The sequence below is a fragment of the Aphis gossypii genome, chromosome X (genome assembly GCF_020184175.1).
Source record: "Aphis gossypii isolate Hap1 chromosome X, ASM2018417v2, whole genome shotgun sequence".
Taxonomy (NCBI): Eukaryota; Metazoa; Arthropoda; class Insecta; order Hemiptera; family Aphididae; genus Aphis; species Aphis gossypii.
This window is the reverse complement of record NC_065533.1, coordinates 43444591-43471556: the sequence shown is the minus strand read 5'-3', so window position 1 is coordinate 43471556 and position 26966 is coordinate 43444591. Positions and strand designations below refer to the sequence as shown.

The following is a 26966-nucleotide window of genomic DNA, read 5'->3' as shown; positions in this document are numbered from 1 at the left end:
TCTTAGCTGCTTATACCTAACCTATACAAAATTTTTTTTATTTTAACATCGAACTATGTATTGAAATCATTAAGTCGATATTATGCTATAGTTATTTATTTAATATTATTATATTGTATTATGAAGCATTGCAATCACTAAAATGCAAATCGTTTAATTTCAGCTTGTTTATAGTATTATAATACTATTATAAATATTTGTTTGTATTTAATAAACATACATTTAGTTTTTGTAAACATTTTAAAACAATCAGAATATTAAGTCAACAACTAGTTTGAAACAAAAAAAAATAAATAAATAAATAAATAAATAAAAGTTTTGTAGAATAGTTATAGAAGTATAATATCAATAAATAGTTACTAAATGACGTATAACTTGTAAATTTACACAATTTATTGTAATGGTAAATAATTTTTTATAATTTACTATATAACTTAATGGTTGTAATGAATTTAATCTAATTTTAAACTTTGTTAATCGGGCATGCTCTTAAACCCCCGTACGCAAATATCGATTCTTCAAACCAACATGATTCAATTAGACACACCGCAAAACAATATTATAATGTCGTTTTTTTGTGATATAATTGTCGTATGAGCCGCATTCCTAGATTCGTAATACTAATATTTTAAAGTTATTAAAAATGCGTTAGAGAAATTCGAATTGTCATAATTAGTTTGTGATTTAACACACAGCTACTACAATAGTGGGTACCTACTCTAAACTGGTGTAATTAAATTCAATTTAGCAAACAATAGGTCTTTTGTTCGTAATCCACTCGTTTGAAATGCGCACAAAGTTCCAGTTTAATTTTGTGGTAGGTGCAGTAATTTTAAATTCAATGCTAGTATAGTGTGTATATTATATTGTATATGGCACGAATGCAACCAAAACAACTTACTATATTATATACTGTGGTGAATCGCTGAAAACTTATTCGATAATTTAACAGTATTGTCATTAGTAAAGTTTTTCAGAGTGTCGAAAATCGTTTGTTTTACTTTAAATTAAAAGTGTAAGTTCGCACGTGGACATCTCAAAAAGTTCGTTAAATTACGAAAGTATCTGTCTATATAGATTGCATTGGAACCGTATTTCGTTACCGCGAATACAAAATCATCGTTTGTATTGCTATGAAATTTGTGATAAAGATGATAAAAAAAAAAAAACTAATTAGGAATTGTAATATCGGACTAGTCACTGTAACTAAAAATGTGCTAAAGTAGTTGTTTGTAACTGTTGATTAGGTACGTGATATTATTTGAAAAAAGATTTATTATGTTCACATCATTTTGAAACGCTGTGAGAGGAAAAATATGCCTTAAATAAATAAATAATAAGTACGTTAACTCAAACATTGGATTAAATTTTTCATCGAAATAATATATATTAATATAATATTTTCGTAATACTCGTAAAATTGAATTATTCATAAAATATTTTTTTGTATTTCTTTTCACATATAATCGGATTTATTTTTCATTAGAAATTCAGCACGTATTTTAATACATTATATATATAATAATTGTCATTGATTTTTGATATTATATATATATATATATATATATATTTATATTTTTTTTCGATAGGTATACCTACATTTAATATTTGCGTTCTGGCGATTTTCGAATTAAAATGATTTGTTATTATAATAATATGTACGAATAATATTATAACGATGTTTTTAGTTCAGAGATTGATTTCGAAATGAGAATTTTATTAATTTATTCGCATACACTATACATAATGCTATAATTATATACATGTATTATACATAGTATTAACTCGATACTCGATTAAAATGTTCATGTTGTAAATCGTTTTCCAAGGATTTGTCGTTTTGAGCGAAACGAAGAGATGATTCGAAATAGAAACAGCTTTGCCGGTCAATCTTCGATTAAGTGGCTTACAAAATTATATAATAGTCGATAGGCTGTATAATATAAAATATAATAGAAAAAACAAAGATAAGATAAGATACTTTTAGTTTTAAATTGTCCTAGTTTTAAAAACCGTGTATTTATATATATATATATGTTAAATTAAATATAATACAAATTATAACAATGCAAATATAAAATGAAAAAAAAATAATAATAAATATAACCCTTTTGGGCTAGAACGAACGTCATTAAAATAATAAACTGTTATTCTTAAAATTCGTCTGAGTCTGATATTGTTGTATAGAGTATATTATCATTATATGCATGTACTTTTACAGCTTAGGCCCGAGAAAACACGTCAACAGCCTCGTCTATATAATCGCTTTGAATATACCCACGCTGAAGACATTATCCAAGCGATTTTATTTTCGAAAACCACGAACGTAATACCTATATATACATGTGTAGAACGCAATGAAAATTTTAAGATTTTGTATTGGTAAAGTGGTATTGGTCTTAAATATATGTGATCTTTAATTGTATGCAATTTATAAAATATTTCCTAACAGTTAACACTAGTATTTTAATATTTTATAATTTATAAATATTTTTTTGAGTACTATTTGCTAAATATTAAATATATTTTATATTTCTGTGTACCATCCATAAGAAACATGTATTATTTTCTTGTGCACATACTATTGTAATGACTGGAAAATATTCATTCAAATTTTAATGTAGACGTTATTTAAAAATATATATATATATATCTATAGGTATTTACTTGAAAATTTATAATAGCAAACGTGAGTTTTTATTTGAAAAAGAAAATGTTCGCACGGCTTTGTGACTATTCTGATAGTGTACAAAGATGAATCTAAATACTTACAAATACGACCTTTAAGTGTACTCGAGAGTTCCAAAAATCAGAATTTGAATAAATGCATTATTAAAGGAAAAAAAGGGGGACGAGAATATACTTTGGTGAATCACCCTGTATAAATATACGATCCAATATGTGTATACAATACATATATATCGGCACGCGTATGTTACGCATAATATTATATAATATTATATCATAGATATAGAGTTATACGTGCGATGTATTTCATTCCGACGTGTAGAACGCATATAATATATAACTTGTAAGTACGGAGAGCGGGCGGTGAGTTGGAAGGATGCACGTCAACCCTGCAGCGTGGATGACACGAGCGCGTGTGCGTTTTACGGTATTCCGATTGTCTCGTGGGGGTAGGAAAAACCTACGCGCGTGGCAAAAAAAAAAAAATAAAGAAAAAAGAGGAAAGTAAAACGTCACCCACATTCACGTGTGCGCTGTGTACGCGATCCGATGCTGGTAAATATGATATTATATATCATACGTAGTATAGTCTCATACGGAGCTACTTGTCAACGGGCGCAAAATATTATATACATCATCATCATCATAATCATCATCATCATCATCATCATCACCGTCATAATGCATCACGACGTGGGACGAAAACGAAAATAGTTTTACGGGAAAGTGCAAATATTTTAACCGACTACGGTATATAAGACAGTTTTCGACTAATCGTATCGATCTCAACGGTTCACAAAGTCAGGTGTATGTATTATTAGGTATATTATATAAATATAATGTATACTTATGACTTGGTATTGGTCCCACCTGCAACATTAAGAATTACGATAATGTTTGTTAAAAAAAAATATATTTCTACTTCAAAGTAACGTTTCTCCGATTTGATTAAAAACTTCCATATTGAACGAGTTCCCCGAAAAGACGCTCGAGGTTTTAATTGCATACCAAGATATATTATTTGATTTTGTGTAGATTTTATGTTGTGAAGAGAAAAATATACCGTCTAAAAGGATCAGCGATGTCCTGGTTCGACCGAATACCCATATGTATTTTATGTTTGTACACGTGTGTGTGTATGTGTGTAAAAAGTTTTGAAAAAATTCCGATTTTAATTAAAACGGCTTCGTTTTCCATCGAATGAGTAGAGCAGCTCTTCTAATTCTACTCACTATATAATTCCCCCATGAGCGAAGTCGGCGGAGAGAGGTGGCGAACTGTCGAGCCGTCTACCATTCATGTTATATATTATATTACTTATTATTATACGTATATAATGCATAATAATATTATATTATTTTGTGCGTATGACACGATATTATTATACTTTATCTGTTTCTGTAGTTTTGATAACCTCACGGTCACGTCCAAAACACTCTTCAAAATTTAAATTTGTACGATATGTGCACGTGCGGTATAATAATAAAAATATAGAAATGTGCAATTACTTTACAATTTACAATAATATTATAATGTACCTACACGAAAAAAGACGCCTGCACAGGATGGAAACGTGTCACAATATAACTCGTTCATAGGTACATCGCAGGAAAAGATTAGGATAGCTTAAAACATTTTATTTTTTTTTTTTTTTTTGGTATACCTATTACTTGTAACTATACACGTGAACGTCATTAATTTAATATTACGCACAGACATGTAGTAAAAAATTACTCGTCCCGTTAAACTTCTACCAACCACAAGCAGCATTCATGTGAGATATTATACGTTCAGCTCGTTTGTTTTTCCGACTTTCTGTCCCGGTCGCTGCCAACTCGTTAAAATTCAATTTTACTGAATTTGCCGCCCCAGACGATGATAATAATATGTGCGCAATAATCCAGTTTATTTATCACATACTCGTATGATATAATATATTACCTACCTATATTATACCAAACGAAATTTAATCGTCTCCTTTACTCTTTTCAATGATCGCGTTTTTCGTATATCATCAATTCCGTCGTACACTTATTATTATAATTTTCCATCTCTCTCTCTCTCTATATATATATTATATAATATATACTCATTAGGTGATTATTTTATCAAACAATAGTCAAATTTTCAAAATGAATTAACATTTTTGAAAATATATATTTTTTATGGTTGTAATTGTTAAATTTTTACTTTTTTAAGCGATAAGACACATTTTTTATTTCATATTGTAAAGCAAAATATTTTTCAAAGTATTTCGATACATAAAAGTCAAAATTCAGAAGAGTAATTTTTGGGGTTTAGTAGTTATAACATAAATATGAGTGGAGTGGAGTAGTACGAGTATACCTCGCAAAATTGTAATTAACTACTTCATTAAAATAAACCTTAAATATTTGTAAATCATAACTATAGGTACTTGTCAAAATTTTTATCGAAAAACCCCAAAAAATATTCTGCTTCAGAACATGAAATTAAAAATGGATGTTGTTATTCAGAAAAGTAAAAACCTTTGAAAAATATTATTTTATTTTGACCGGTAAGTATTGTTTGGTAAAAAAAATTGTCCTGTATATATTTACATATTAATATTATATAGCACCAACTACGAGCTATGCGCATGTTCCGTGATAATGTTTATAGAAAATTCCGCCGACGACGATATTAATAATAATAATAATAATAATAATAATATTGTATTAATGATTGGCGCGTTAGCATTATTAACAAAATTCGCATAAAATTCCCATCGACGTTCGCCCGGTGTTATGATTATATAATAATATTGTTTAGGGTTTGTGCACAATCAATATTTATTTAAAAACAACGGTTTGGGTTCGGTTCGATGCCCGAAAGGCTTCCTACAATATTGCGGGCATAACAACGACGGATACACCGAGTATAATATATTGTAATATACAGTGCGTGTATGTTTGTCGATCTCCTAAAATTGTTTATACTTCCGTAATATGCGGATATTACAATAACAAGGTTCCAGTAGTAGTGCGGTGTGGTTTGCGAGCATCTTTTACGGCGAAACACGTAAACACACCACATCCCCATATCGTTAGCGCGCGAAATATATTACACGACGGATAAACCTGCACGGCCACGATCGTTCGTGTGACGAACGAACGATAACCGAGAAAAAACTAACATATAAATATATAATATACATCCTCCTCAGCTATTGTCGGGGGACGACTCGCGCGATAAGCTCTTATCGGACGGGCGCGCACAAAGTTTTCGGTTTCCCTCCCCTCGCTCACTCGTTGGCCCCCTAAACACGCGTTACTATGCCGATTTATTCCGAAAATTTGTTCGGCCAAACTTTTCCTATAAAAAACTGTCAAATTCAACAGACGGGTTAAGTGCACGCTTTTGTTCCCGCGCGCCCACACTCCGTCCGTGCATATTATATTGTTTTCGGCGCGACTGTTTTTTTCATTTTTTTTTTTTTTTTTATTCTCCGCGAGTTTTATTTACCGCTCCGTCTCCGACATTTAAATGTAAATGCGTTTTAGATTTAACACGTCACGGGATATAAATGTGTGTCGCGCGTGCGTGTGTTTGAGCGCATCTATCTCGCGAACGTTCGACAACGGAATCCTAGTATATAATATTTATATATCTATAGGATTTTTTTTTCATTTAACAGATATCGGGTGAGTGATTTTTTTCGCCTTATCGGGGTAGAAAGTTAATAACTACAATCCCTTCACATCTCGTCCCGCAGATGCGATGGCACTATATTGACGACGGAGAGATTCGATTATTATATTATTATACGTATTATCGGAACGCCCGAACGGTGTTCGACGTTGTACTCTCCACCAGAACGGATATATACGAGTAATATATAATAATAATAAAATATACGTATGCTCCCGAACATAAATATTTTCGATATAATTGGATATGCGCGCGTATGTGTGTGTGTGTGTGTGTGTGTGTGTGTGTGTGTGTGTGTGTGTGTGTGTGTGTGTGTGTGTGTGTGTGTGTGTGTGTGTGTTAGTGAGTGAGCCTGATTTTGAAAAGTCACAATAATGGTATCGGGATATCGTTTAAATAACAGTACAATGCAATATTATCACACGGCTTAAGCGATCATTATATATCATTCGTATATTAAAGTATAATATATATACAATTTACGATTATGAGATATGAAAATGTTTGTCAGGTACAAAATATTTACTAACTAAACGTAACTGGAAATCCTCATTTCTGCATTTACATTTAGTATAGTGGGTAAAATGTACACAAACTTGTGTACACTATACAGATGTAATGGATCAGTCCAAAACCAAAATATGTGAATGTGTGAAATAGTCTTTTCAAACATTTTGTTATTTGTTCACTATCAAAACGTATAGCCCGAACGTAACCGGTTTAAGTTCAGAATAATAATAATAACCATGTATTTCCACTATGAAAATAAAGTATTAATCATACACATTGTTTACACGCAGATTGAACTGTTTGAAGTGTATGGACGATATTATTTATTTTTATTATGCACCCCACCTATTGGATTTCAGAAGGGAGAAAACCACAATTGCCTGTGATATAATAATATTACACAGTTACCGATTTCACCGGACTGCGGACAGATGACCCTGTAAAAAATAATGCATAAATCACATATTATACATTTTTGACAGAGCGTCTGCAGTGATACAGTGATACAGAAAGTCCTTTCCACCAGTCGGGGTCGTCGCACAAATAACGTTTGCGGAAACGGAGTGTCTGGATAATAATTGCGATGAAATTACTATATTGTTATAATTGTTAGTAAATGTAATTTTCCTCATCTGTCTGCGGCATGACACATACGCTTTTCCTAACGTGCCATTTTAAATCAACGTCAACTGACCAGATTTGTCTAGGACCACATTACACTATCATAATTTATCATAATTTGAATTTTGTTTCATTAGATGTTTACGAAAAATAAATTGAAATTCTAGTAGATAATAATTATTGTACCAACGTATGCAATTAATGTTTATACTTAACAAGCCTGTATATTTACATAAGTTATTAAATAGTTGTAAAAGTCTTAACATGTTGACAGGAATAAGTACGTCATATTCTAAGGCAAATGGGCGAGTGTGTAACGGAAAACAGACTTTCTCTGTTTTATATCTACGTTATATAGTATTATTTAAATATTAACATTTATAATGTGGTATAGACGATTAGGTGCATGTGCATTAATAATTGTTATATTAGAATAGAAATAGAACTAATTAGTAATTATATTATAATGACAATGTGGAAGACGATTTTTACTATCGACGCTCTGAACTTTTGTTTGTGTGTAAAAACGTGTTTATAAAAATACATATCACGTAGATATATCGTCCCCGACTTTTGTATACATACTTTGGCGACCCGCGATAAAATAATAATTTTATATTATATACCAACCCTATAATATAAGGGTAGCCGTAATATTATTTTTTCATAAGAGCGCATGCATTCCGTGCAATTTTGCACGCGTCGGTGTATTATACGTCAACTATCCCACCCACCTGCACAACCGGCACATCGTATCGGACCCGATTTACTATGCTCGCACACAGACACACTTCATATTATTACAGTACGCAATCGTATACAGGAGCTAACCTTTTTTCTTATATTCTTCTTCGCGTGTGACCCGACCGCTATTATAGAGCACTGCATACGTAATACTACGACGCGGCGATTAAAAGTTTGCTCGACTGTTAAAATGTAAAACAAACGGTGTACGTCTTTCAACAGGCGTTTGGCGCACGTGCAATTTGCGTACATTCGACGATTATATTACAATAATAGCATATTGTGATGGCGTGTTCGTGATAACTACGATAGTAACAATAATAATGTCTATTATTATTTATATATAAATATGTATTATGTGGGACTTTTTCGGTTAGATCGATATTCGTTTTCAGTATACGATGTATATGACGAGAGAAAAATAAATCAATACACCTACCTTGGAAGAAGACAAAAGTCTTTCTCTTGACGTATGGGGTGTCCGGAATTTTTAGTTCGCAGTCCAAAGTAGATTGAGAAGTAATATCGTCATCGGAGATCAGGACGCTTATGATCACTTCGTAGGAAGTGTCCTTCAAACGGTTGATATCGACGCGGGAATGAACCAAAGGGTAACTCCTGAAAATATTTTTTAAATTAGTTTATGGTCAACTGATTTTCTTTTTTTTTATTTGTTGTATAACCTTAAGTCTACTGTCAAAAAGCGGAGGAAATTTTAAAACTTTAATCCTTGTAACCTAAATTGTGAAAGTTTTTGAGGTGAAAAATGACTGTCGAAACCATTATAAATTTAATAAAAACATAAAAATTTCTAGTTACTTAGTAAATCTAATAGTAAAGGTGAATTAAAATATTATTTAGTTGTTATAGATTTTAGTATACATCCTCATTTTATTTAGATACTGATTTTACCATACTTATACATTTTATTCACCGGTATTTGGTGTGATTAAAATATGCATTACTTAGAAATCAGATTCGTATCAAAAGTTTACCTGATCAACACCAAAATGATCATAATTTTATTTTATAGTATAAATTTAAAATCATGAGAATAATATTGTATTGTAGGCAATAGGCATAAATATTATAAATTAAACCACGACGGTGGTGTAGCTATATTGCATATCCAAGACGCCGTGTGATCGTAATTTTTCTATCGTAAAAATTTAAAACAAATCATACTTATGAGAATCTCGGATCAATTCAGGTAAAAAAGGGGAAATTAGTTGTCGATGAAAGCGTATACTTAGGTCATCTATCGTAGATATAATCATTTTATGACTTATAGAAATTGGATGCAGTTAAGGCACGGATAACATTATTTTGTCAGTCAGTTTTGTAACAGAGCACAATTACGCTTAGCATAACAATAATAATAGACAAGTATTATGTATTTGACCGTCATCTGTATGAAGGATTTGTCTATCAAAATCGAGACCATTTCGATATTGTATACCATTTCGTTATCTGTACGATTATTGCCGTTCACCAACACGCAAAACGAAATGATTCTGTTTTTGGTCTGAGCAATATATCCGGAAATGTTGGTTTTCACTGTAAAAGTTACGTTAAAAACGTATCCTGGCCACTGACGTTCAAGATAAATGTGTTCCGGTCTGGTCTATTATCGTGTAGAAATTGACTCGGTGAATTTCTCAACGATCATTGCACACGCTGAACTATATATTATTATATACACAGTGAAGCAACTTTATTTTACTTTATTACGAAACACAAATATCATTGGTCGTTCTGACATTATATAATTTATATATATATATACATGTAGGTATATAATTTTATATTATTTTCTACACAACTTTCGATATATCATGGACGATACTACTTGAAAGACCAATAGTCATTTGAAATATTAAAGACAGTTTTCTTGATTTCAGATAAAATTCAATAATTAATTATTGAATAACAGTAAAAAAAAAAAAATGTTTAAACGTTTATTGCGTTATATCTAATATTGTATAATATTATATTTTTAATATTTTCCTGTTAAACAAAAAAAAATAATAAATTTTAATTTATAAAAATTTATATAATTTTTATTATACAATCTACAGTAAATTATAAATGCACTATCTAGTAACAAAGTATACATCTATTGTAGTAAATGCACCATGACTTTTTGGACTTAAATGAAAAATGTATAAAAACATTTTTTTTATACTATTTTTTCAATTTAACACAAACATTATAATATTATATTGATTAAATTAATACAATAAAATAGTACAATGAATTGCTGAGAATATTTAATCCTTGATTGTTAAATTATAAATAACTGTTGAATTGTTTTTTGTTTTTTGTTTTTATGTTTTTTTTTCATGCGCAGTCATAAAAATAAATTATAATTGTTATTATTATTATATTTTGAAGAAATTACCAATAAAAATGTACTTGGATTTCTGTTGCAGTTTATTTACTCTCAATGTGTATTATTTTAAGTTAATGGGTAATTTAAAATAGAATCAGGAAAAAAAATTCAACTGCAGATATAACCCGGTAGTTTATATATCTAAAAAAATATATTTTAAACAATATATGCATAATACAATGCAGATATAAAATAATTGACAACTCAATAAATAATATTAATTTGTATATCACGGTATAACAACTTTATAACAAAAAAATTCAAAATATATTTAATATTTATGTAATAAAGTTTAAAAATTAAATCAAACAGAAATAAATGAAATGCATATGAAACAGTATGTCTACTATTATCGTAAATATAATAGTTTTATTCTTATTTCCATGTTTAAAAAAAGTTAATTAGTTTCTCCATATATTATTTTATTTATTATTTTTAAGTTTCTCTTAATACCATTTAAAAATTAAATATAATATAATCATTGACTAAATGTAACATATGTATTTTCCTTTTTCTTTTTTTTTTGTAAGTTATATTGGGTGCTTTTTGTATACTTAGTGTAATAATAAAATGATGATGCAATGACGAATCTTAATTTATAATACATAATATAACGTGAAATAATAATTACAACATTAGTAAATATTTCCTAAATTACAGTAGATATTATGCATTTTTCTATCAATACTAGTAATTTTGATTAATATTTTTCTTTTTTGTTTGCCCGGAAATGTATGTGTTTGAAAATGGTTGTTATTAATAACTTCAATTACCTAATATCAAATAATATTTTATTATGAAATTGACTTAAATGGGAACATTTTTACGTATCAACTATGCGAGTTTTAAAGTAGTTAAATATATACAAATTACTCCCTTAAGTAAATCATAAATTATTTATACATACAAATATTAAATTTATTAACCGAACAAATTCACATATTTAAGTTTGAATATTGCGACAAAATTGTTCAGAAATAAAATGAACTCTGTACAGTCTTCTTTGTGTATTGTATAACTTGTCGAACTTGTGTAAAACTTTGTACCACGTAGTTTCTTAACAATTTTAGTAAATATAATTTTATAAAATAACTTAACTTTTAGAGACTTCACAATTATATTTTATAAATTATCCAGTCCATATTTGCAATAAAAGTCAATGCATTAAAACAAAAATTATAAAGATGCAATTTTCTAGTAAATAAAATACAAGATAAAACTATAAGCTAATGTATACAATAATAACATGTGTAGTCTACTATTCAAAAATATTTCTATAATAATCTACATATTGCTAAATGTTTTAATAATCACATAATATTTATTTTTTAATGACAAATATATCTAAAATAACTCACGAAAATATTTTATGTGTATTAAAGTTGAATTTTTGTTTAAGTCTAAAAGGAAAAGAAAAGAAACGAAAGATGGTCACTGGTGAATAGTTATCCTAAAATAATAATGGATTAAAAAAAATAGTACTGTAAATGTAAGCATAAATAAGAATAATGAGCATCCGAAAATATCTTTAGAAATAATATTTTTCACAGATCTTTTAAATAAAATGAGAACTTAATACTTTTTAGAATAACTATAGAGCATTGATGGAAAAACGATATCATTTGATACTTTTAGATAAGTAAATAATAATAATAATAAAACCACCAATGTTGTAATAATTTATTAATATAATCCCAATGAGAATGATAATAAAAACATCATGCGTTTTTCATGTTTAGGTTTTTTTAATACAAATGAATGTGTAAGTTTTTACATTTACTTACAATGAATAAAACCTTGAAAATACTTGAATATTGGATTTTTAGTTAATGTATTAGTTTAGAAATAATGGTATGTATTATGTCTCGTACCACTTATAATGTTCTATTTTAAACTAATATATAATTAGTTTTCTACAGTATATTATATATATATATATATACATATATTTACAATTTTTATAAACCAAAAATGCAATACCTACATATTGTTCATTATATTGTATAAAACGCCCATTCATTTTGGAGTTACCAGCATGAGAATGCTAAATTTTACGGTCAAAATAAGTAACACAATTTTCCCAATCAAAATATTTTTTTAAATGTCATGATTAATTATAGTTTTATGTTATAAAAGACAAAATATACCACTAACACACCCTTCCTTGCGACTTATCTAAACAGGAATTCTCTGAGTATTAATTTTAGTCAGAGGACTAGCATTGCATGTCATAACAGTAACATATCTATTAAGTATAGAACGTGTATGTTCATGTTATTGTGTAATTTTTTACTTTATTTTTTGTTTGTCATAATGTTATGATGTAGAAGATTCACTTAAAACTATAATATTTTCAATAAAATAATTTGAAATAAAAATAAAAATAATGTTAAATAATTATAAAATAATTTCTATAATTTGATCTAGTTAATACTTTAATTGATACTTAAAGAAGTAAAAATTAAGTATATCTCTTTTATTCATAAATTCACTACAGACTCTTTAAAAATCTTGACATTTTGTTTTGTTTTTAAAGAATATGCATGTAATTAAAAAATATGATATTGTCCACGCTTGTTAGATGAAAAGATAACGATGTGGTGTAAAATTGGATAATCGCATACATAATGTTGCTTTACACACTGTTTTGTGATGTGCAGTTGAAGAGAGCACAATAATATAACGTAATTCTACTGACCTGAAAAAATTTTGACGTTCTAAAATGTTTAATGATGTATAGTGGTCGTAAGAAATGTAAATTTTTTGTCAGAATAAGGTCAAATACTAAATGTTCAATAGACTCTTTTACAATTTTTTTATTTTCCGTTTATTTACATTGGGAATTCTAATATTTGGAATAAATTTTATGAACAAGCAACAATTGGTATTTGCAGAATATAGATTAATTTATTTTAAAAATAACAAAACATATTAAAATATAAACAATATTTTATCCTAACACTGCTGTTCTTTATATAAGTCCATAAGTCATACATTTATTCACTGAAATACATCATTTGTATAAATCCCAAAGGCAAAGTATAACATTATTAATTTTAAAATTTGATAATTTATTATTTGATCTCGCAATGTTAGTAAATTTTAAATAGACGCGTATTAGAAATAACTTAAAGTAGAAACTAATATTGCCAATTTAATCATTTAAAGATATAGACGATTTTGTTGTTGAATTGGTCTGCACATACATATATCAACAGTATAAAACTTTAATTTATTTTTAAGTGGAAGTCAATGGCAGATTTTCATTAAAACATCCGTATTTAGTTAAAAAAAAAAAAAAAAAAAAAAAATCCATTCGAATTAATTGCATTATTAAAACGTAGAGTGTTCACGGGGTATGCGATATTGTCGAATGTGTATAGTACTGTTTTAAATTAAAAAATAAAAAAAAAACAATTTTCAATGGTAAATAAAGTTTTTTTCTGTTAATGAAAAACCAACGTTGAAGGATGACGAGTGTATGTGTGAGTGGGCAAAACAAAAGAATTATAAATTATTACAATTTATTTACAAAATAATTCGTGTTGGTTGGTTGAATATTGTTTGAACAATTTATATAATATAGTGGTAATTGTATTAACAACGCGTGACAAATAATGTACAAAGGCACCTAAACAATTAAAACATTAACCTATTTTTAAAGAAAAAATGAGTGCAATTTGATATTTTTAAAATGTATCATGACAGGTTAAATTTCTGATATGTTAATTTCTATTTTTTTTTCTATTTGTATAAAAATTATTCATTATCATTAATTTTAAATATGTGATTATTCCATTTTATGACGTTTTTCTCGAACGAGATTTTTTATATTAAGAGCAATATAATCACAAATGAGGTATTAATATTTTATTATTAGATATAACATAATCAGTGATGCTTCTTTATCAAAACAAAATAAATGTTAAAAATGATAAGTAACTTAGTAAGGTTTGTGTTATGAAAATGTCCTACTCGACTCAATATCGTAAAACAGGCTGTTGTATATTGTATGCATAATATGGGCCTATATCTTAATTTCTTAAATATTATAAACACTCTTACACACTACAATATGTTTTAACGTATAAACAAACGACAATGGAGCACCGAAAATTTCCCCCAAATTATATGTGATGTAAAATAAGAATGAAACACATATAATTTATTTTTTTTCAAATTATAATTTATCATCCCGCCAATTCGAAAACAAATCGAATGCTAACGAAATCGATAAAAAAACGATCGTTCACTGACTGCGTGAAATACGCAGCTATCGATTTTAAACGAGGGTGTATATTATAGCAATGTATAAGTATAAAGTCTTCGGTACAACGCAAAACACAATGGACTCAGACGTAGTCGTAAAAAATAATAAAAAATAAAATAAAAATAAAAATCGTGTAAAAAATGTCGTCGTTAGAAACACGAGACTATAATATATCGTAATAATATAGAGAGTTGCAACAGAGCAGGGTGCTGCTGCGAGTAGTGGTGAAGATGATGTGGTTCACGGGGGGGGGGGGCTGTGTCTATATGCGTGTGCCAAGGGTAGGCAAGCACCGATCGAGGAAACATTTTATTCGCTGACGGTCGGCTCAAAAACCATTTATCACGCACGAGAACTTAATGCCGCGAAATCGTTTCGTTAGCTTAATTGAATTTACCCGGTCGTAAAACGGTCAATGTATATTATGGTCGGCAGCGCGAGACTTAAAGTATAATGGTCGTGTCGGATAACTCGCGCGAATAAATATGCTCGGCCGTCCCGGACCTGTTGATTATTGAAATTAAAATAAAACCTAAGAGTGAGTTTGCCACGTGCGTGTGTACGTACGTGTATGGTTTTATTTATTTTTATTATTTTCTCTCCCCGCAACAGCAGCCTCCTCTTGTGCAGCACTTCCGGCGGCAGCACCGACGGCCGGTACGAACGGAAATTTCTCGATAAAATCGGAAACAAATGAAATATGCATATCCGGCACCGGCGTGATCTCAACCCGTGTAATGCGAAACCCGGTATCAATTTACTGCCCCGGCGGCGGCTGGTCATGGTGTTTGGTCGAATCGTAAACTTCGCTGAATACATATAATAATTTTATGACAACATAAGCCACCCGCGTGAGACACATTTAATAAAGTTTTTTTCAGAAAATTGGTCATCTAGATCAGTAATTTATTATTAATCGTCATTCTTATAAAATGTCCATAACAAAGTAGATGTTTAATTTTTTTTTTCGTAGAACTTTAGATTAGTTTATTTATTTATGAGTATAGACCATACCATGGGTGGTCGACCCTAAGTATAAAATAAGGTAAACTAAACTAACTGGTCAACTTAAAGGGTCAAGACCTTCTGATTGAGAACCGCTGGTCATGGTCATCGTTTCGTCACGTACATTGACTTCTACAACACCCGATCTAGTCGGCAGAGTAAAATATTCATGTTGTTCCACTACACACAATGTTACGTGATACACGCACGGTATAATTCGTACGCATCAGAGACATCGTATGGTATCGTTATGTGTCAAAAATATAACATATGGTTGTAAAATATCGGTCCGATATTAATATTGTACAGAATTCAGTTGTTATAAATTATTATTGTGGTATAATAAAATAATATTGTAATGTAGTATATCACGTTAAGTTAATTTATAAGTATTGTGGTACATATTTTGAGTATTAATGTACCTATATTTTAACGATATAATAATATTTTATTTATCAAACAATTGTATAATAAAGCCGGGACGTTTTCACTGGGATCCAATAATTACGTTTCAGTAATTTAATGTTATATTTATATTTTTGTTTTGTTTATTACGTTTGTTTGTTTATGTTTGTTATCAAATATTCAAATCGATTTCCATCTAGAAACGTTATTGAAATATTAAAAACGATAAACTGAGAGTATACGAATTAAATAACGATCGATTAACCACTTCTGTTCACACACACACGCATACACATGCAAATCACTTATATATTTTAATTTTTTAGTATATTTTAAATACGATCAGCATATGCATGTAATAAATTAATGCTTGTGAGTCCAAAAAATAAAAAAAAAACTAACACTTACAAAAATAAAAATGAAAAAATTTCCTATTCAGGACATGATCGAGGCTAGTTTGTAGACCAACAATATGACGTATATACAGCTTTCAAAATAAAATTGATTTTTTTTCTTGGGTTGAATAAGCTCGGATCTTGCTGGTTGGTAGATACGATACGCCACACGCATTATTTGCGTGATATCTAAAACGAAAACGCACACAGTGGCGTATAGATTATATATTTTAAATAGTATGACCCCAATAGAGCCTATTTTTCTTTTGTGTGTATAAATATATATATTTTTTTATCTCGCTCGTCATAAAAGTCGGTATACGGTTATCATTAAATTGAATGAACAACAAGTAGTTGAATTGTATATACTTGTCTATATAATAAACTATACGTATTATATGAAAAAAAAATGGAATTACATGATCCATTGCTATTACAGATATTATATAAAATTGAAAGGAAGTTCTTGAATACCATGTACCTATATTTGTATAGACTTAAAATATTAAGTGACGTGCGGTGAATATAAGAACGGTTAGTCATATATTATATGCACTACAGACATACATACGTAATAAACAGAGGTGTCGTTTGTCTCGTCCCTATGTGACAAAATTGCATTACAATCGACCCGATTTTTGGCGATATCTACCGCTCGAAAGGTGATGGTAATAACGTCGAAATGTACACAAAGTTTATGTAAATTCCGGACATTTTTACTAAAAAAATCTACACACACATACATATAAATAAAAACAAATAACTCTCAATCTAACTGCTCAATCGACTTAGAGGACTTTTCAACCGGTGGAACTTTTCTCGTTTTATCCAATCTATCTCATAGGTAACACAATACCCATTATCATATATTTATAGTTTAAAGCAGACTACCTCCAGCTGAGACTTATTTATAAGGTAAATATTGAAGAAAATTTAACACCGAACGTAGTAGAGGCTGCGTCTAATTTGAGCGTGAAACTAATATCCCGATGAAATTTCGTACGACAGTTATTATGTGTACAAGTTAGAGTGTACCATTACATCGGAATCAACCAAATTCCACACCCGGTTTTTAGGAATGACTGCAATTCTTTTTCATTTTAAGCTATATGGGAAACATAAAATAACAATAGATTTTATTTATTGTATTGCATCATTATGCTAGTTTGCCAACGCTCACATAAAAGTTTTCAATTTTTTTTTTTTAATAATTTAGGTGATTTTATTTATAAAGTAGTTTTACAATTTAAAGTTTTTATGAACACAGAAATAATTTAAGAAAAATAAATTAGAAGCCATAATAATTATTGATGAAGAACATTCATGTTATAAATAAAATGATTATCAATGTGAATTACTGAAATTAATGTAGGTACTAAAAAAAATAAAACATACTTACACTAATAGAAACTCAAAATTTTAAAAATATGAGATATAATTCAAAATAAACTTGATAACTAATTTTTAATTATTTTAAATGGCTAAAGAACCTGCTAAAAGATATAATACATAGTATATATAAAATATTTAAAATTCATATAACCGAATTTGATAGTACCTATTTATACACAATAAAATATAGTTCCAAAAGTATATACTCGTATATGTTATAAGATTAGGGAATTTTGTTTGTTGTAAAGTAGGTGTTGAGTATACCTACTTCGTAATGGAGTAAGTCAGAGGTGTCAAACCTTTTGTGAAGACTGGGCCACATCATATAGGTAGACGTTTTTGTGGGCCACATACTTTTTTTAATAATAATATATTCAAATTTAATGTTTAAATTATACTCTATAACACAACAATACATTTTTTATAATTTTAAAACAGGAATAATAAGGAAAAATATTTTTACAAATATTAAAATTTAATAGTTTAATTATAAGTACACAGAAAAATATATATTGTATACAATTAATTCATGGTTTTTAAATTGAAGTGAGGGCCGCATCAAAACCTAGCGTGGGCCGCATGCGGCACGCGGACCGCGGATTGGACACCCCTGGAGTAAGTTATACTTTAAATAAGAAATACATTCAATTTATTAAAATATAGTTAATCAATAACTTTAATTACTTATATTAATGGGAACTGGTTACATAATTATTGATAATTATATTTTAATATACATAATATATATATCAAACTTAACATTTTTGCTGTAACTCGGAATAAAAATAATATTAGCAAATAATTATGTGTATTTATTTTTAATAGTACTTAAAATTAATAAATAATAGGATATCGTCAGTAGTGAGTTGGATTATTAAACTGTATTTATTAAAAAGTGATTAAACGGATAGTTAATAAATTATTGTTGTTAATAATATTTCATTGAATACTCTAGAAATTATATTCAATATAGTTGATTGCACAAATCATATTAAAAATAGGATATTTTAATACATATATTATGCATTGCAATTGGTAATATTGTTTTGCTCTATTATTTAAAAAGTATGTTTAATTGTTTTTTTCTGCGTATACATTATACGTCAATAGTAGTTGTCATAATACTATTGACGTATAATATTGGTACTATTTATATTTTATATAATTTTATAAACTAAATTAAACACAAATATATTGTTTTAACTTATTATTTATATTTATATATTTTTCCTCTGATTTAAAAAGTATTGGGAATATTTCACTTTTAGTCACTCACAGACTAACAATTAAATGTAATTTTCTACCAGAAATTATTTTCAAACTTGAATTATTAAAAGAATTATTAATACTTCAAAAGTGGTGATGAAAAAAAAAGCAGCACTTTATTAATATTACATGTACTTAATAAACACTTATTAGCTTTAAATATTATTTAAACATAGGGATACCTTAGCGAAATTCATAATGTTTGCACCAAACATGTAATCGGGATAAAAAAATAGAAAATATCCTAAATATGCATTTAAACTGATTAATGACTAAAATAGCTAAATAAAATGTTGTATTTACAATGATAATTAACTAATTGCTAATTTTATTTTAAAATATACTTTTATTCAACTCACTTTAATTCAGGACGAAATGCATTGATATTCATCATCATTGAATTAACAGGACTGTCTCTATACGTTACTCTGTTGTAAATTGTATTCTTTAACAATATTCGCATCATAACTTGTTGTTTTTTATCAAAAAAATATAAAATTTAATGTTGTTTAGTGTTTTACAATATTATTAATAAAAATCATCAACAAGATCAACTCTATGCTGCTAGATTTAGGTTAGATATGTACTATATTATTATATTCCATATTGTTATGTTTCTGTTTTTTTTTTTTTTTTTATAAACGAAAATTTTGTCGTTGTTATAAATTAGGCTTGGTGATTATTGTAAATTATATTTATTTGATAGTTATTTTTATTGACATTTCCACACAAATTACTCATCATATTGTATGATTTGAATAGTTTTAATATCATCTTGTGGAATCTGACCATAATGATATAAAAATATACTTTTTAAAAATATAACATACGACGAAATGCTTTTGGATATGTATGAGCCTGAAAAATTTGCATATCTGCAATATTATCGTAAAATTTTACATAATAGTTTTGTGTTTAACAAAAACAATAAGAATTAGAATAGCTTTCAATATTTTATCTGCGATCCAACAAACAAAGTACTCTTGTTACCCTTAACCGTCGGCGGCTGCCTACAAATCGATTTTTGTATATTCTCCCCTTATTGTTACAACCAACGTCAATTTATTATTGTTCTTGCAAAACATTTTTGTCATCGTATCTTTACTGTCTGTTGTTTTGGGTTTTTTTTTTTTTAATTATTGTTTATAACTTCAAGGCAACTGTAAAAATGTGGCATGTGCGTCAATATATATGTATATGCGATGGTTACACGATATACACGCAAGACTTTGGCTATTATTATAGGGTTTCGACGTTTCAGATACGTTAAAATAATAAATAAGGTACAATTTTTGAGACTACGTAAAATATTTGACCATTGGAACCTTCAAACGGACATGACACCGAAATCAATTGATTTATAATTGAACAAAAGTACAAATATCATATTAAATCGTTATCAGTTTTTAACTATAGTTGATGCATTGTTATAGCGTTTTTTCGTATAGCACACGGTGTACAGGTATTACAGCTGAAATTTAAATATAATATCGACCATAATACTGACGGAAGGATTTTAGAAGTATGTAATATTATTATAGTTCAAAGATTAGCGCAAACCAGACGAAAGACGGACGTCGGTTTAATGCGGCGTAGCGCAAAGAATCGCAGGTCCAATGTCTATAATTTCAGGATTATTACGAGTCAGGGGTGGTAGATGGTTGCGTATTTCACGGGAGACTCCACTGAGTACAAAGGCGTTAATGTCCACTGCTAAATATATTTTAGCATACCTAATTCTACGGTGCGTTTGCTTTGTATCATTAAGTACGTACGATTGCGGTACGTCTAGAATCAAATTTTTTAAATGTATACACTCGGCCCGTCACCCGCTTGAAGTTGTTCAACTATTAACATATACGTGACGATCGAATTTGTGGGCGGACGGATAATCAGTACGTAACCCAATGGTCTAACCGCGGATGCGGCGTTTGTGGATATGACACTATTGTAAGCGTACCGTCATTATTAAAACACTAGCTGGGTCCACTTTTTTAACGAGGTATATCTGATGGCATCTGTAAATTTTTTTAGAACGGTATTGAAAAATCAAAAACATACAGATGATAATTATTACGATTTTTTAGGGCTTTTTTTCAGGTTTACATCTTGACTCAGAACAGTTTAGTCTTTCAACTATTTTTTACGTCGGCTGTATAATATGATAATGTTAATATTTTAAAATTCCAATATTTTTCTTTTTCTTCGAGCGATCAACCGGACTGTATACGTTGTTCATTAAGTTTAAGTTGTCAATTTTAGTCTTGCGGGTTATGTAATGGTATTTTAATAATATTATGATATAGTAAACGACCGGATTTAGGATAAATATTTTGTGTACGATAACGCATAATATTATACGCACGGCGCACTACACATTTATAGCCATATACGTACAGTTTGCAACGCGAACATTAATCTACTTCTGCACACGACGTTTTGGTCTTCCGGACGGCCGGCGTTAAATAAATAAATAAATTAAAACCGTTTGAACGTCCCACGTACACTTTTTGTCACCACGGCCGTGTACATACTTTCGCACGTCATCGTCACCCATTTTGTTTAAAAACCCTTAATTTAACGTTGCTGAATCACAACTTCCAACTTCAACCGTATACGGTGTTTATATTTGTAAAAAAAAAATGTGTGATTTGTACTATTCAACAATAAAAAAAACAACGAAACGATGTGGCGAAAGGTGTAAAATATTATAATAAAAAAAAACCTACTGAACGCGTCTTTTCAACTCTACATCAGCAGCGGTGCGCTATCTCACCCTTCCCGTTATATTAATATTATTCACTTCTCCGGAATACCAAATGTCGTCTGATATTATGTTATCGCTGTCGCCCGCTGCTCGAGATGGTTTTTTCTTAATATGTTTATCATATTATTATTATTATATTACATTATATTTATATCGCATCGCGCCACTCAGACGTGGTGGACCGATTTATTCTGGTTTTCCGAGCCGTTGCATCACGCTGTGGTATGGATATAACTAGAGTCCCGTATTTTGAATATATCACTAGAAATGTTTCAATTGAAATATAAAAAAAAAACGAATTTCTATCCACATGAAATATTTCAATAAAATTATGAAAAATAAATTGTTTTTTATACATACATAATAATATACTCTGTATATATCGTGGTATAAACGGTTTATATTGGTTAGTGATTACACAAAGCAGACATTGGTAATGAATGATTTATCAATGTTGATAGCTTTAGTTCAGAAATTACTGTGTTAATGATATAACATTTATCACTTATCACTTATCAATCGGGTCTATATTATTTGTTGTGCACTTTCAGAGCCAAATGAAGGCATTAATGTTTGTAATTTGTACAAATTCCTTGCAAACTTCAATACTGATTATCTGTAAATTTTGCTTGGTTAGTTAGTGGCTATATTAAAAACGATAACTAATTTTACTGCTATATTTTTTTTAGTATAATATAATATATTAAAAAATAATAAATTATCAAACAATACCAATTAATTAATCATAAATATTTTATTTAAGATTTATATTAATTATCTAACCCACAAATGCAACATTTCAAGAAACTGAGTTTCCTTAAATTTTAAAATCCTAGATATCATAATATTATTATTTATTATATTATAAATCTTTTGATGGACCAAATAAACGAAGTATTAAAGGTTTTTGTATGAGTGTATGATATTATGATATAAAAACTACATTTAAAATTTGAAAGTTGATATTTATATTTTGTCACATACTGGTGATGTAAATTTCCAATAGCATTTATTTGGAAATCACTGAAATATTTATTTTTGAATAAGAATTGATATTTCTAAATATCTGTACTCCTACTGATATTCGATTTTATAATGTATGTACATATGGATGTGGTTTATTATGTACCAGAAACGAATTCAAATAACCCATTTACAAAACCCTGATGGTCTATTAATTTTATTAATAAAATATATTTCTAATAAATGAAAAATATTATTATTACTAATTATAGTGTATCTTAAAAAAGAACTAAAGACGTTGGATTAGGTACATTGAATACCAATATAAAGTCCCAAGTTATAAATTTCAAAGTTATTAATTTTATTAATAAAACTGGTAAAAACAATAATAATAAAAATAATTAATATACTTGACAGATCAATATATCTATTCGTAACATGTCACATTTTTTAGTATATTATATTTTAATATTCATAATGTATTATTATTATGTTATGACTGTATAAATTAAAGTTCAAGTTATGCATATCTATTACAATGTTATGGTAATTATCAATCATTTTATAATAATTACTTTTAAGAACATAGTTTTAAATGTTATTCTCCACGTTAGGTTGTTCACCGTACTATCGTGTTGTTTGAGACTCTACAACCCATAATAAATGCGCGTGTAATGTCGACGGTGACAATTTTTATAACGCCCTAAATTCAAAATAACGATCTCGTCTGCCCATTAGTTTTCCCAGACCATGGAAATACAGCAAAGATAGCCGTTTATGGTTTTGCTACTCGCGATATTGTTATATAGTCTACACGATATCGCTGTATTTTTCTTTTTTACATGCTACCAGTAAATTTATCGATTTTATTATAAGACATTTTTCAAAATACACCACAATAGATTCTATAAAGTCAGTTTTCTTTTTTTTATTATTATTTACACGTTTAAAAAATTTAAAAATTAAAGATTTAAAAAGCTGTATAACATCTTATTCGTGATAAACGTATAACGATTTTAAATTTTATAATTATGTTTCTTTTAGAGTTTATTAGGAAAGCGCCATCGTTATTGATTTTATTATAATATTACGAATATCTGTACCATTTCTATCGCTGTGTACAGCGAATTCTAAAATATTATACTACAACAATTCGAAATGTATATTATTATTATTTCTATCTGCGATTGTATTAAAAATTTTGTTTTATGAAAAAAAAAAAAATGATGCTTTACAAAAGAACTCTTTTTTACGTCAAATGCATAAAGTACGCTACTAATTTCATACTTGACATTCTCTTTAACTCTCGTTACAAACCTATAATGTCTAATATAAACGAAAACGTTATAGTTTTTTATTATTGTTGTACAATTGTATGTATGTACAATGTACATCATATTTGAAGTATATGATTAAAAACTGGAACAAAAAATTCTTTAAAGCTTTTAATTAAAATATAAATAACAGCTAAGCGAATGAGAAAAATATTATAAACTTAAAATAATTGAACTTTACTACATAGCATTATGTTATGAACAACACGAACAACGAATTAGAATTGTAATAGTTAACTGATAAAATAAGCAAGCTCAATATAAATAAATGCATATACAATTAATGAAAAAAACAACATATCATGTTTAACTTTACCCAGATATCATTACATTTTACCAACTTGACTTAATTATAAACTTCTTGAGTAAAATAGGGTATTACGTATTATCATTTTTAATTTTTAATTTATAATTTTGATTAATCAAATCATTTTATAATATAGTACCTGTCGCATGCATTAATATTCATAAAAAATTGAATACTTCATTATTAAACTTATTTGATAAGAGATACTTTGAAGCAATTTCAAAAATTTTAATGTATTCTATATATTTTATTTTACATAAATTAAAATATTTCCATTTATCATTAAAATTATTTTAAAAAGTTATATTATTGCTGTATGTAGGTTCTAGTTTATATCAATGAGCCAAATGCAAGATATTCTATTGTCATATGTGTATGATGTATATACATGTATTGCTTAATTTTTAAATGTGTCGCATAAAGTTAATTAAATAATTAAATTTAGTACTACGAAATCTAATTTGCATTTAAAATTGTTAAAGTCAGTAAATTATATCACATTTTGTGAATATAATCCACTAATATACCTAATGGATAAAATAAATATGTATATAAAACAGAAATTTTATAATAGATCAAAATTACAGCAAAAAATAGCAATACAAATTTAAAATTAATAAAATATAATGATTTTCAAAAAAAAAAAAAAAAACAGTAATATTATAAATTAATATTGTCATTCAAAATATTTATACCTATAATTAACAGCTGTTGTATAATATCATGAATAAGTATATCATGTATATGGTTTAATCATTTAATGATACATATAATAAGAATATTAGATGGGTATTGTTAAGTTAAATCAATATTTTTAATAATATAAGTATATATATTTTTTTTAATTTACGTTTAAAAGCTTCAAAAAAATTAACTCTATAGTCTATAATTCTATAATATATACAATTGCTGCTTAACATGTTTAATAATGTAAAGGAACATAAATCAAAATGAATGACTTAATAATAACTATTTATTTATTTGTAACTTAGTTTACAAGTGAAGTAAATTATTTTTATAGAAAATGTCTTCAAAATGTTTAGTAAAGTCGTGAATTAGTGTTTTAAAATTAAACCTTGGGAATTCTACAAAACTAATAAATCAATTTTGATCGATTTTACATTATACTGATTGATATTTTGTGGTTTCATAAAATAATTGTTAGATTTTGAATAATTATATCATTTTCAATCTTTTTTTTTCGAAGGAAAACAAAAATGATGATTTGGTATAATATATTAGATGCAAACTTAACTTCTAATTGGATAGTACTCGTATATAATCTTAAAACTTTGAATTCGTAAAATTTGAATAATACCACCGATGGTATTAAAAACGTGATCTAATGAAAAGTTGCTTTAATGAATATTTTTAAACGCATTTTTATTATTGTTATGTTTCTGTTTTCTGTGATAGTGTGAAAACTAAATAGAACTATTTTTAATTTAATTTGTTTTTTTTTTGTAGTTGGTGTATACATTTTTTTATATTTTGAACGAGTATACAATTATAAAAGAACACATTTTTACCAATACACCAAAGTATATACATTTTAAATACCTATGAATTTAAAATTTAAAATAACTTACTGTTTGTCTGTGACCGAGTTGTTGAAGAGAGTAAGTCTAGGTACTGGGTAAACGCCAGAAACCATGCAAGTTACTCGTATAGTATCGTTATTGACTCTCTTCGGATATACTTCAAATTTCTTCTCCGGGGCTGAAAAAAAAAAACCAAAAAATTACTTAGTTGTTTCTGGTAAATACATTTAGCAAAACGTTATATGTTTGGAAGACATGTACAAAAATATTCTAACCACATGAACGAGGTATGAATAATAATTACAAACTTAAAAACAAAAAAAGAACCGTACGGTTAATACTCGGAACGAGCTTAAGCCGTGCACGAGAAACATAATCGGCACACAGAGGCAGCTCAATGGTTAAGCCTTCTACCCTCGAGAGAGTATGTGTGTATGTATACAGGGTGATTTAGTGATTCACCAAGCATGATCAACCTCCCTTTCGTACTTTTATAATGCATTTATTAAAATTCAGTCTTACATTTTATTATTATTTAAGAAGTTTCTTATGGAATACTATCTTAATTTTATAAATAAGAACAATATTTTATTGTTGAACATTATTAAGTATATAAGTATTTTATTTTTTTTTTACATTTATGTTAGTATTTAAATATAAATATAAATAAGTAGTGTATGCGTTATTAATCTGTATG

At 28.0% G+C, this 26966-nt stretch overlaps 1 protein-coding gene across 1 annotated transcript in view; it reads right to left on the bottom strand.

The window, feature by feature from the left end:
* The window catches only part of LOC114122546 (uncharacterized), a 332686-nt gene that overhangs the window by 69239 nt on the left and 236481 nt on the right, over positions 1–26966 (bottom strand). The window contains exons 5-6 of the mRNA XM_050206568.1: positions 26318–26447; positions 8672–8850 (exon numbers count right to left, since the gene is read on the bottom strand). Coding sequence (XP_050062525.1) covers positions 8672–8850; positions 26318–26447 — 309 coding nt within the window. The remainder of the gene's footprint in view (positions 1–8671; positions 8851–26317; positions 26448–26966) is intronic.